We start from the raw sequence: 14,563 nt of genomic DNA, 5'->3' as shown, positions 1-14,563 counted from the left end.
ATATCTTCGACAAGTTTTATTAAATAAATCACTCTTTTATACTATGCCTAAAATTAATAAAAATAAGTTCTCATATAAACTAGACGTAGGTACCTTTAAAAGATCACATGTACGACCATTCTATTCCATTCTTTAAATAAGTAAATAAATAAATGAGTGAACAAATTTTCAAAAACCCTGCGGCATATTGTGAATTTATTCGTATGGAGGAACCAGAAAAAAATTGATTGTCAATTGAAGTCTCTCAAATATTTAAACATTTTACTTGTGAATAAATTTTTTTACGGCGATTATATTTAGTAAGCTCTTAGGAAACATTTCTGAAGACATAATCAAAAATGGCACAGGATCGCATCCATATTTTTCCTTCGGGTGCCAATCTTGTGCTCATGAGACAGCGCATTTTGTCCGCCTCACGTGGCCTTAATCTGCTCAAACGCAAACGCGATGCCCTCGAACTCAAATTGCGTGATCTAGTTGCCGAACTCGATGCAGCAAAGGCAGTGGTGGATAAAGTAATGTCCGATGCAATCTTCTCCATGGCAAAAGTGAATTTTCTCGACGTAGATTTGCGTCCACTCGAGCTATTGCCGCCACGCAAGGCAGATATTTATATGCGCATAAAAAATATTAAAGTTGCTGGTTTGATGCTACCCCAATTTCAGCTTTATGTGGAAAGACCAGAAAGTTTCCCGCTCACTGGCTTGGCTCGTGGTGGCGAACAGATCAAAATGGTACGTGCACGTTTCCAATCCGCCGTACGTGTACTCATTGCGATAGCATCGCTGGAATACTCGGTAAATACATTGCAAGACGGTGTACAACAGAATAATATGCGCGTCAATGGCTTGGAATATATTGTCATTCCACGTTTTCAAAATACAGTCAACTATATAAGAGATGAATTGGATGAATATGAACGCGAAGATTTCTATCGTTTAAAACGTTCGCAAGCGAAACAACGCAAAGCAAAAGAGACGTTCACGGAATTGGTCAAGACTAAAAATATGACCCCAGAGCAGTTGGCTGCACTTAAGGAGCAAGCCCAGCAAGCAAAATCGAAGATAAAAGATTCCGGCCCAACGCAAAATTTCGATATTAATAAATTTTCACCGACTTCGAGGTCTAGAAGATCGAGAAGGGCAAGAGCAGTGCGTTCCGATGAAGAAGACAACGGTAATGTGCGGCCAGTACCAGAGGAGATTGAAGAAGAGGAGAATGCAGGAAATGCCGATTAGCAGCCCTAAGATCAACTATGATCAGAATAAGCCGTATTGGGCTGGATGAGTGCGAAGTGTTGAGGGAGTCGTGTTTTGCTCTATCATTTCTTGCTTATATGTATGTGTAAAGCTTGTGCTACACTTCTTCTTTAAATAGTCGTATTAGTCAGACATGGTAATATAATATTTCGGTTTTATTCGGAAGTAATGGTTGAATAGAAAGAAAATGCTAAATTCTGGGGAAAGCCGGCTGAGTTATGGGGAACGATAATGCGACGATTCCACAATGAACTTTAATAGTATATTTATACAAACATATACATCCTTATATAAAAATATATAAACATACTATATGTATATAATAAAAAAACATATTTTCTTCACGTCTCTTTGGTGCTTTGCACCAGCCGTGGATGCATTTGAATAAAAAAAAAGGTTTTGAAAAATATTCACATGTCTTTTTCTTATAGTTGACTTGATTTTAAAACAATAAATGGATTTTTCCAAGTCTAAAAAAGAGGTTGTCTGTAAAGTCGGTTTACTGACGATAGTTTAACGGCATAAGAAAATACTGATGGAATGGTGGCATTTTTCAAAAGAAACTTTTAATTGTATTTGTTTGATAGATATTTTGTATGGATATAGAGAAGGAGGTAAATGGAATCGCAATGGAATTGATCAAGTTACATTTACACAAACGTGAAAAATGACGAAACATTTATCAAATTCATGAAAGATATGTTCAATTTCGATTGTGCATCAGACGTTAATAAGTCAACAACACTAAGAGGCAACATCATCGAGTGTGCTCTTGTGCTCTTTGTCGTTCGTTCCGCGCTTTCGCTTGCAGTTCAAACAAGGTAACGACGAATGAGCAAGACAACGACGATTGAGCAAGATAACGACGAATGAGCAAGACAACAACGAATGAGCAAGACAACGACGATTGAGCAAGATAACGACACATTTTTTCGTGCCTGCACCCGGTTAAATCGAATTATAAGACGTTATCACGTCAAAATAGCCATTCGTTTCTGCAATCAGCTCCTCGTTTGAATAAAATATTTTCCCGTCAACCATATCAAACTGGGCAACAAGTAGTAGTCCGAGGAAACCAAGTGTGTAGATCAAGGGGGATTTAAAACGAGTTTGAACCCTATTTCCATTAATTTTGCGACCACAACCGGAGAGTAGAGTGGGCCGAAAAAAATTTTTTTTTTAGGATCGAATTCATATAGTGTGAAAAAGTTGCACTGTTAGACTAATAAAGTGTGCCCCAAATTTCAGCCCAATCGAACGATATCTTCTGTCGCCAGTTTCAATTCTGAACAATTTTAACTTTTTTGAAAATACTATTTGTTATCATGCCGGTGTATTACTTTGTCTATTTTTCCTTCCGCTTTATTCGAAAGATATTGTTTCGTATAAAAGCATTTAATTATAATATTTTATTAAAAGTTTATATGACGACAATGGCATTAACCAAATTTTCCCTAAGACAAACGATTAATTGCCCATTGTTTGGAAGTCCTGAAGATTTGCCAGATCATCAACTACCAAGTTATGAAGATGTAATGAGATGTTGTTTTTTCAAAGACGGGAACTGGGAGTAGAGTCAGGAGAAAACAAAGAGCCGGCCTTTTCGATCATAGCCGGACAAGTTGCCAAGAAAATCATTTATATTTATAACAAGGCTTCTATTCCCACAGTTTCACATTCACGCGTAATATAAATACATGATAAATGAGAAAAAACGACACGTATATTCAAGTCAAAAGGGGAAACAAATTCTACCATCAGGTGATCAGAGAAGAACATATTTCGATTTTATCTGAGCCTAGATCGCAATATTTCGCTCGCGTTACACCGAAATCAGGCAGCGCTGTGGATATTACAAACAGTATTTATGAAGCGGTTATGAGGAAGCATGGTTTCGAGGAATTAACAATAGTAGGTTGTGATAGAACCGCAGTTATTACCGGACCAAAAGGAGAGATCTTAAAATGACTGGAGGATAAACTGGGACGTCCGCTTCAGTGGTCGATATACCTCCTCCATTTCAATGAACTACCGTTTCAAAGTATTTTCCAGTTCAAAAATGGTGTCACTTCTGGGCCGAAACCATTTAGTGGTCGAATTGGCTCAAAACTAAGTGGTTGCGAAAACCTTGAAGTGACCAAAAGGTCAAGCCAAGGAGCACCAGGAGATTTGGTGGCTCCTAAAATACTCAGGCTAAAGAGCCCATTGTATTTAAAGCTCTGGAAAGGGCGTAGATAGGCAAGGAGGGAAGGAGAAAAGTATCAGAGAAAGAGATAGGAAAGAATAGAGACAGAGTTAGAGATAGTTAGTCCTGTGCGAATTTTCCAGATTTTTTGGCAAATCTGTAAATATCCTCCGGTTTTAGAGAACGAATATTACTCATTCTCATGACATCGGAACCCAAAACTCGTAGCCGTGCTCTAGCAAAGGCGGAACACTCACAGAGAAAGTGGTCAGTGCTATCCGCCTCCTCGAAGCATGACAGGCATACCGGGTCCTCGATGATTCCAATGGTGGTCATATGCTGACCCCATGGGTTGTGTCCCGTAATGATGCCGACCATCAACCGAATGTCTTTCCTTCTAAGTTTTAGTAGAAAGTTTGACAGTTTTCTGTTCGGACTTGTCACTAAACACTTTGCAGTTTTGCAGCGTTCTAGACCAGACCATCGCTCTTTATGTAGATGGCCTACATAATCGCTGATCCAATTCATGATCCCTGCGGAACTGATTCCGATTATTGGCTCTGACCCTTGTGGGGCACCGCTGATCCACGGTTGGCCAACTCGTCGGCAATTTCGTTTCTTTGAACAGCGGAGTGTCCCGGAACCCATATAAGTGCAAGCCTGTTTTGTCTTGCGATAGAATTAAGCCTCTTCTTACATTCTTGAACAATCTTTGAGGTTTGCTTCGCGTTCTCCAGGGTCTTCAGTGCAGCCTGACTGTCACTGAAAATCTCCAATCTGTTTCCCGCTCCATCTCCTCTCGATTATCCATTCGGCTACTTTCAGGATGGCAAAAACTTCTGTTTGGAAAACAATTGCCCTTTCCCCCATAGCATAGTGATACTTATTACTATCGTTTTAGTACCATCCTGCTCCAGACCCTATTTTATTCTTGGACCCATCGGTAAAGAAAATATCCGTCAAACCTTCCTGAATGCATTCTGGATTGCTCCATTGCTCACGCATCATCTCACATCAAATTTCCTTCCAAATGAAACTGTCAGGATCAGGTCGTCTTTAGGTACCAAAAACAGTGGATACTGCTCAGATAGCAACTTAAAGATTTCTCTGTGTCCCGAAGTTCCGTCTTCGTGACAGAAACCATATTTATGGAGTCTACACATTGCTTTTATTGCTTCCTGTTGTATCTTAAGATCCAGGGGGAGCAAATCAAGCATAGCATTTAGGGCATCACCAGAGGTTGTACTCATGGCACCCGTGATGCATAAACATACACTTCTTTGCAGCCTGTATAGTTCCCGGATTGTGGACTTAACCATGATCCGTCGCCACCAGACCACAGAAGCGTAAGTGATGATTGCTCTGATAAGTGCTGTGTATATCCCTAGGACCACAGCAGGCTTCAGACCCCACCTATTGCTTACTTACCCGACATCTTAACTATGGATCTCAACAAAGATCAAAAGTATTTGCTGGAAATATCAAAGGCAATCCAAAGAGGTACTTGTCCATCGGATCTTATATTTTGTGATCCTGGTCGAATTAACCACGCTAATAGAATTTTACGTTTGTATATTTCAACAGTTCGACCTTAGCTAAGCTCAAAGATTTTGTAAAATATTTACTGACCGTCTATGTCCCAATGTGGTTTAAAATACGAAATAATAGCTATTTTGAAAACGAATGGTGAAACTCGTTACTGAAGCATCGCTTCAAGTATGCAGAAGTGACGCTCGGGATGGATTTATTCGGTGTACTTTAGCATCCCGCCAAGCTATGCCTCAGTTTGACAACAAAGCACAATACTCCCTCTGATTTGATAAATATAAAATGAACTATTGATTTAAGTTTAAAAACCGCAGTGTTTTCTTGAAATACCTTTTATTTTTTTACAATATTACAAAACATGAAAAAAGAACAAAACCAGTTAAAAAAAAATAAATAAAATCAAAAATAATAAGAATTAAAAAATAAATAACAATAAAAAAATAATAATAATATTAAAAAAAAGAAAACAAAAACAAAAAAATAATAATAATATTAAAAAAAAGAAAACAAAAACAAAAAAATAAGAACCCAAAGTGCAACAACGTGCTACGTGGTGCGTTCTGGGCTCCAAAAATATTTATCTACTCGCATTTTCGCAATAAAAAGTAGACAAAAAGCTGCACAATCAATAACGTTCTACAATATTATTATTTTATAGTGTATAGGCGATTATTTCTGGATAAATTTTAGTTTATAATAGTCCTTATTTTTGGTTTGAAATGTGCTCCGGAATGTATGCATAGAGAAAAAAATATATTCTGAAAAAATAAAATTTTGTCACACACTTTATTAGTCTAACAGTGCAACTTCTCCGGGCTATTAGAATGCGATCCTAAAAAAAAATTTTTTTTCGGCCTACTCTACTGCCGATTGATGCTTCGGTGCGTTGTCGTGATGGAGCAGGAAAATCACTCGACTTCCTCGATTCAAACGAATGCAAAACACAAAGTCATACACCGATCTGGCTGAAACTCGGTGAGATGGTACTAACTAAAAATAACCTCGATATGTGCCAATAGTGTCATCTGTTCTTGTTGTTGTAGCAGTAACTTTGGCCTGTCAGTGTAATGTAATCACCGGTCGTCTTCGTCTAGCTCATCTAACGGTAGGCCCAGGAAGCTAGCTGTTTCGACAGGCTGGGTCCAGAGGGAGAGGGGTGTTAGATGAGTGGGTTTGTTGGCGCATGTGAAAATGTGGTTAGTGTCGTGTGAGGTGCCTTCACATGCCGGACCTCTGCTTAGCATGTCGGAGTCGATTCTGAATAAGTAGGAGTTTAACCTGCTACAATATCCAGAGCGTAGTTGTGCCAAGGTTACCCGGGACTCTGGGGGAAGTTAAAGCTCTTCGTCTGCGATGGGTGGTGGTTGAACTCCCATGATGGCATTGATGGAGGTCGGGAGCTTAAGAAGATGGTAAGGGTCTCCCAATGCATGTCGTTGATTGCCTGTCATTGTGGCATGTGCTTGCAAACTCATCCTTTGGGCGTGCCTACCTATGGCAATGTCCCGTTATGACTGAAATCAGTGTGCCAAGACTGTGTTTATTTTAGCTTAGTAAAGATTCTGTGCACTAAGAGTCGGCCACAGTTGATGGGCGATTTTGCAGGTGGCTTCATTGCGCCATCTTTCGTTTGCTTTCCTTACGATTTCTTCAAGGATAAGTAGCTTACATTTTGTAAGGGTATGCCTATGTATGTCATTATCTATGTAATTGGGGAAGTGCCTCCAGACATGTCTTGGAGGTGGCTCAGGCTCAAGCAGGTGTCCGCATGGACGATAACACCCTAGCAGGAACTGCTTGCTGAGCAGTTTGTTATGCTCCTTCACAGGTAGCATCAGTTCTTATGGCAGTGTTTTGACAGGTCTGTAGCTTCTTCGAAGCTTATTGCCTCGAATGTCGATAGCAACATTTCTTTGTCTTTGCCCCAAGCGCTTCCACGAAAAGCTCACCTGCATCTGCATGCAGCTAGTCCAACCAGCGGAAGTGGCTGCAATGCGCAAGCAAAAACACTTTCAAGTATTTACACTGGTTTCATGTCAATGTATAGGTACTAAGTGCTCATTTACGATTATTTGCTCAATACTGGTATGCCATAGAAAGCCACTTGAAGCTATGATATGCAAAGAGAAAATAGTCCCACGTACATACTGAGATATTGAATTACTGAATAGATGCTGCGAACATACATACATATATATCCATATTTTTTGACAAAACGGCTTATTCCGCTATTGTTGTTTTAGATTATGGAGTTGTAAATTTCAAACTTTTATAATATTTTCATTCAACTCTTCTTCGAATGGAAATTTGGGCTATCACTGTAGAAGGTTAATAAATTGAATATTGCGTTAGGTTAGGTTGAAGCAGTTGTCCTGTGGGACACACTCAGGTTCATAGCCCATTCTGATGCCGCGTGGGGAGCTCTCCCATTTGTGTGCTTTTCAAAAATTTTAGAATGTCTCCTATTTCTGCGGAACTGAGATCTTCCAACTCGTTAAAAAATTGTCTGCCTAGAATAGCGAATCTCCGTCTGGATAGAGCAGGACAATAACACAGAAGTTGTAAGATTGTCTCTTCCTCTTCCTCATCAAGACAACTTCGACAGAAGTCATGTGCTTGCAAACTCATCCTTTGGGCGTGCCTACCTATGGTAATGTCCCATTATGACTGAAATCAGTGTGCTAAGACTGTGTTTATTTTAGCTTAGTAAAGATTCTGTGCACTAAGAGTCGGCCACAGTTGATGGGCGATTTTGCAGGTGGCTTCATTGCGCCATCTTTCGTTTGCTTTCCTTACGATTTCTTCAAGGATAAGTAGCTTACGTGTTTGTAAGGGTATGCCTATGTCATTATCTATGTACTCATCGGTCAACTTGGTGCTGAGTCTCGCTAGTTCATCGGCTCTACAGTTACCCTCAATGTCGCGATGGCTAAGAACCCATATTATCCTTTGGCGAAATGACTCAGCCATCTCGTTAAGAGATGTGCGGCATTTCATGGCTACCTTGAAGGTTGTCGACTGTTTTGTGAGGGAGATTATCGCCGCTTGCCTATCAGTGAAAATGTAGATATCATTTCCGGATATCGCATCACACTGTATCAGTGTCGCGACTTTTATTATTGTCATCAGTTCAGCCTGAAAGACACTAAAGTAGTCGGGGAGCCGAAAACATAAGGAGATCCCCAGATGCTCGGAATGTACACCTCAGCCTACCTTGCCCTCGAGCTTTGAGCCATCTGTGTATACATGGATAGACTCGCCATGTCTTACATCGTCCCGTTCCCACTCTTCCCTTGAGGGTAGGTAGGGTAATGGCAAGTGTGGGCGGGAATGCATGGTCCACCAATCCGGGAATCTCCGAAGGGCCAGCCAGGATTTTGCTGTGACCGTAGCTCTTATTTGACCACTTACTTAGAGTATTCAGCCTTATTGCCGTGCTACGCGCAATATATTTTGCCTGGAGATCTACCGGTAGGAAGTTTAATGTCGCATATAATGCATCGATGGTGTGGTTGACATCGGGCCAGTTATGAGAACAGATGCTAGTCTCTGAACCTTCTCAAGTTTTTTAATGTTCACCCCCTTCTCAAGGGCATTCCACCATATTACAATACCATAGTAGAGAATAGGCCTAACCACTGCTGTGTACAGCCAGTGTATCATTCTGGTTTCCAACCCCCATCTGTTTCCAATATTGCGTTACAACCAAAGAATTCAGTACTTAACAGGCGCAAAATGTTAAGTCGTTGATTATCTTTATAAATAAAAAATAAGGAAATCTGAGGCGTTGGTTTTCAAAACTGGCCAAAAAACTGTGTTGCCGAAACATAAAAACAATGAAAATTGTTTCCAAAAATATTCTTTTTTCTGAAATATAACAATTTTTTTTATAAATTTTTTTTTGAAAAAAATTTAAAATTATTTTTTAATAATTTTTTTTTTAATATAATTGAATAATATTTTTTATGGAAGTATGAAGACGAAGCTTAGTTTTTCTTGTCGGCCGCTTCGAATACTAAACTTTACTTAAAGTCGCGAAAACGCCCTTGGCATTCAGAACATAAGTAAGTGCTTTATTTTCTGTAGATAAAATCAATTCCAGTATTTAATTTTCACTTTTATCTACCACTTGCCCATACGAATCGCTTTTTCATCTCAAAAGCAACAAGTGCTTTTTGTTTGCACTTAGGGTAGTAAGCCTTTAAATCCACAGAGAGAAGTTAAAAGTTCCATATGGTCCCTCACGGAACCATAACAAATTGTACACATCAATAATTTGTCCACTTCTAGCAATTTTTTCTGGCCCTCTCTCGATAAACTTGCTAGTTGGTTCCCTTAAATTACTCTACAGAAAAATTTCTGGGCGTACTTCATCTGCTTTCCACCACCCGATTGACGTCACGTCAGGAGCGCTAATTATAATACAGTTGCTACTAGCCAAGAACTATACGGAATATACTTGCTGCTCATCTGCCAAATTCAGTACTGGTTCCGAACCATCGAAGGCGGAATTGGTAAAACTTACGAATTGGTAAAACTTACCAAGGAAAGGAAAAGCGAACTGATCGCTATTATAAATTCACTAGAAGCGCAACAGCTCGCAACGAGTAGATTTCCATGCAGGTTTTATGTCTTCTCCCAGACGTGTATCACCATAATTGGCATATATATACCCATACATATATTGCAAGGACACTTATATATAACTTATGCATACTTAAGTGAGGTATTGGTGAGCGCAGCTGGTCAAATGCATGCAACACGCCATGATGCACTTTCTAGAGGCAAAGCCACAAATTGCATGTGCACGCGTATACACTCATACAGGTATATGTAAGTAAGCACGTGAGTATTATTGTTTGAATACATTTTATGTAGAAAATAAATAGGACACTTATGTATATAGGAGTGTATACGCATGTGCGTGTTCCCTGTAGCTAAAAGCCACATTGGTGTGTAAGTAGTCTAGTTCAGATGCTGGTATTAAACAGGGGAAACCATAGGTTCGTCGTTGACGATGTAAAATGCTTAATTTCTGTTCGAGGTTTTCTCGCATTTTATTTTTAGAAGGTAGAGCTACGTCATACACACAATTAAGGGATATGCAGATAAATGGTGTTTTTTTTTAGAGGTTAGGTTTTCAAGTTGGCACTACTTTTTTCGTAGATGGTCTTTTTGACAGTTGTCACTTGATTTATGCTCAGTTTGGTTTGCCATTTCATAATGAATAGACTAACACCTGAACAACGTTTGCATTACGAAAATAATGGTTCGGTTCGCGCGACGCATCGCGCGCTGCGTCCAATATTCGGTCGACATAATCGTCCAACAGAGTCACTAATTCGATTAACGATGGATCGGTTTCGCACCACGTTTGCTCTAGTGGATAATACACATCCTCAGAGACGTCGTACAGTGCGCACCGAAGACGCTACTGCTGCTGCGGAGCAGAGTATCGAAGAAGACCCGAATGAGTCCATCCGCCATCGCGCGCAGCAATTGGAGATGTGCCCATCCACTTTATGGAAGATTTTGCGGAAGGATCTTGGTTTGCGGGCTTACAAAATCCAACTCGTGCAAGAATTGAAGCCGAACGACCATCAAGCGCGTCGCACGGTCGGTGAATGGGCCCAAAACGAGATGACCACCGATCCCGATTTTCACAAGAAAATTTTGTTCAGCGATGAAGCTCACTTTTGGTTGAATGGGTATGTCAATAAGCAAAATTGTCGCATTTGGAGTGAACATAATCCACAAGCCATTGCTGAGACGCCGTTACATCCTCAAAAAGTCACTGTTTGGTGTGCTCTATGGGCAGAGGGAATCATTGGTCCATATTTCTTTAAAAATGAAGCCGGCCATAATGTTACAGTCAATGGAGATCGCTATAGAGCCATCATTAATGACTTTTTCGTGCCTGAATTGGACGATGTTGATGTGGACGACCTTTCGTTCCAACAAGACGGCGCTACATGCCATACAGCAAACGCAACAATCGATTTATTGAAGAAAACTTTTGGTGAGCGCATTATCTCGCGCCGTGGACCTGTGGCGTGGCCTCCAAGATCGTGCGATATAACACCGCTGGACTATTTCTTGTGGGGCTATGTGAAGTCGCTTGTCTACGCAGATAAGCCCGAGACGATTGACGTCTTGGAAGAGAATATTCGGCGCGTTATTGCTGACACACGGCCCCAATTGCTGCAAAAAGTGGTCGAAAATTGGGCCTCTCGGCTGGAATTTATTCGAGCCAGCCGCGGCGGCCACTTGCCCGAAATCATTTTTAAAACATAATGGCAAACCCTTATCTTTATAATAAAGCTAAATTCTTGGCCATAACATTAAATTATATACGTTTTATTTCATCTTGAAAACCTAACCTCTAAAAAAAACACCCTTTATAATTTTATTTATTTACCTAAAGTCAACGTCTCAAATTGTATTTGTTTATTGGTTTTGTAAAGAATTTGATTTAATTTTTTAGGATTTACTTGTAGTGTAAACTTGAACCAATTTTTGAATTTTTAACTAATTACTACCTTTAATATGAAGTACGATATTGATTTTCTTATATTTTAACGGTACACCAATGGACATCTCGCGTAGGTCTAGGGATAAACGCCGGAAAAACGGACATGGTACTTTTTACCAGGAAGTACAAGGTCCCGACTTGGAACCTCCCGAAGCTAGGCAACAACGAACTACAGCTCAAACATCATGCAAGGTACCTCGGAGTAATACTAGACAGTAAATTTCTGTGGAAGCACAATGTTGAGGAAAGGGTGAAAAAGGCCAGTAATGCGTTGTACGCATGTAGAAGAATGCTAGGCGTTACTTAGGGTCTATCACCCTCTCTGATGCATTGTTGTTACACGGCAGTACAAGTTAGACCGATATTGCTGTATGGGGCCTTAGTATGGTGGACTGCGACAAGAAAACTGACATACTTAATGCCACCGAAAAGGATTCAACGACTCGCTGCTCTGTGCATAACAGGAGCGATGAAAACCACTCCAACGGCGGCGCTGGAAATAATACTCAGCATGTCATCTATTGACCTTATGGCGGAAAACCTGGCAGCGAAATCCGCGACGAGGCTAGTGGCTGCTGGGGTATTCACCTGCAGAACCTTCGGACACAGCTCAATAGGAAAGTGGAGCTCAGGTGGCACCGACTACATGACTCCGTTTTTTAATTGGGAGAGAAGGTTTCGCACTACAATTGAAGAGGAGGGATGGCACAAAGGCATGAAGCCTGGCCATAGAACTTTTCACATCAATACAGACGGCTCTAAATCTTTAGACGGAGTGGGAGCGGGTATTTACTGCTCAAATAGGAATAAGGCAGCCTATCAAGCTGCCAGACCACAGCAGTATTTTCCAAGCGGAAGTTTTTGCTGTGGGGAAAGCCGCGGATCTAGCCAACACAAGAATAAGAAAGAACTCAGCAATAATTGTATATACGTGGATAGTCAAGCAGCAATAAAGGCAATAAGCTCATATTGTATTAAGTCCAAGAATGTTCAACGGAGCAGGGAGGCCATAGAAAGGCTAGCCTGCAGTAGACTGCATATCTATTGGGTATCTGGTCACAAGGGCATTAGAAATAGTAGATGAGACTACTACGAGTGGAAGCGAGGTGGACTAATCTGACCATTTGCAAAACAGCAAAAGTTATGTGTAGAACTAACGACAAAAAACTGACTCAATTCCTATTTACGCTCTCGCGAAAGGACACCAGAACTATCATAGGTATGCTGACAGGTCATAATATATTGGTTGCACATGCGTACAAGATAGGGATTGCTAACACGGACAAATGCAGGAAATGCATGTGGAGGACACCTCAAAAGCGTATCTCCCAGCTCTGCGTAGATTCGCGAAAAGCGCTGACATCCTACCTGATGTCTACTTTCGGTATTCATAGAGGTCGGTCTCCATCTGGTATCGCTAGGGGCCAAAAGGTCTATGCGTGGCTTATTGCCAACCAGGCTAACCTAACCTAACTGGTCTATTTAGACTAGATTTCTCTTTTTCTAGTATGAACTTCAAAACGACATAGACATAGTGCAGCGAATAAAGATCCAGCGGCTACGTTGGATGGGTCATGTCGTTCAAATGGACTCAAACGCTTCGGTTCTCAAAGTATTCGATGCGGCACCAGCTGCTGATAGCAAAGGAAGAGAAAGGCCTCCTCTGGCCAATTAACAAAAAGAGGTATGAACTCGTACTTTACCAGGTATGAATAGTCAGACAATTGACATTTCGTAGCACATCGCCATGTTAAGAATGCCACTTTCTCCACCGAAAAAAGGTAGAATATGCAATGATTGAGCTGCAAAGTGTGCTGGTATTATTCTCGTTCACAACCAGTATTTTTCCCTGCAGGGTTCATACTCGCGTAGATTCCTGGATGGGACTACCACAATGGCAATTTGCCACAGCTGATGTGGTCATGCATCATCGCATATGTTACTATTTATATTTATAAAGGAAAGTGTTGCAATTCCAATGAATTCTTATGGCGTTGTGTATAAAAGTGAAGATTAATGATAAGACTTTCGGTGTCTTAACTGCTGGAAAGGCAGGAAGTTATTGTTTCAGAAAAAACAAAAACGATTTTAGGAACTACTGAAGAACTGAGTAATAACTGGCTAAATTGGCTTAAGTGGACAGACACCTGTAAAGTTTCGAAAAAAAAAGTATATTATTTTAATGTATAAATGTATGCCAATTTTGAAAAAAATATTTTGACTTCTTCATTTTAAATAATTTTAATGAAAATTAAGGAAAATATGGCCGTTTACAGGTATCTGTCCCCTTAAGAAATATGTGATTTGTATGTGATATCGTGACTTTTTTAACAAACTTTACATAGGGTTTTTCAGTAAGAGCGCTTCAACTTTTGAACTTTTTTGAATAAAACACAAACGGTTTGACTTTTTTAACTAATTTTTTTTTATTATCGAGTTTGAACATATACATTTAAGTATGAAATTCGATTTCTTTTGCATGACCACCGCGGGCACGTTTTACGAAGTCCAATCGTTGAACCCAATTTTCGACCACTCTTTTGCATAAATCGGCCGAAATTCCAGCAATTTCGCGTTCAATATTGGCTCTGAGCTCACAAATCGTCGCCGACTTATTTCTGTAGACCAATGACTTCACATAACCCCAAAACGGGACGGCTTGTTAAATGGACCGTAAAATGGCCGTAATGCTCTTAAAGTAGCAGCAACAGAACGATTATTTTCATAAAAAATTTCCACGATTTGCAATCGTTGCTCAAGTGTGTAGCGTTCCATGATGAAATGTATACTAATGAAGTTTACAAATGACAAGAGAAAAAAGTTGAAGCGCACCTATTGAATAACCCTATATTAGCGTGAAGTCTCCACTTCTCTTATAAAAACATAGATTGTGCCTATCAGGGAGTGTGTAGTGTTGCCAACCCTTTGCTCTTCGCAAATTCTTTTTCTTGATTGTGCCATTTCTGCCTATTTGATACATTTTTTTTTTATGTTGTTAATTTTTGTTTCCTATTGACGAATTCTAGGTAGGTAGGTAGG

At 40.1% G+C, this 14,563-nt stretch overlaps 1 protein-coding gene across 1 annotated transcript; it reads left to right on the top strand.

Moving 5' to 3' along the window:
* Positions 1-218: 218 nt before the first annotated feature.
* LOC128860642 (V-type proton ATPase subunit D 2-like) lies at positions 219-1,607 on the top strand. Its single transcript, XM_054098284.1, has one exon. The coding sequence runs from the start codon at positions 339-341 to the stop codon at positions 1,236-1,238; it is 900 nt and encodes a 299-aa protein (XP_053954259.1). The 5' UTR covers positions 219-338; the 3' UTR covers positions 1,239-1,607.
* The last annotated feature ends 12,956 nt before the right edge of the window (positions 1,608-14,563 follow it).

The sequence above is a fragment of the Anastrepha ludens genome, chromosome 2 (genome assembly GCF_028408465.1).
Source record: "Anastrepha ludens isolate Willacy chromosome 2, idAnaLude1.1, whole genome shotgun sequence".
Lineage (NCBI taxonomy): Eukaryota > Metazoa > Arthropoda > Insecta > Diptera > Tephritidae > Anastrepha > Anastrepha ludens.
This window is presented reverse-complemented; position numbering and strand designations above follow the sequence as displayed.

What these genes read in the sequence shown, in the direction of transcription:
- LOC128860642 (XM_054098284.1), top strand. Translation starts at nt 339, where the DNA reads ATGGCACAGGATCGCATCCATATTTTTCCTTCGGGTGCCAATCTTGTG.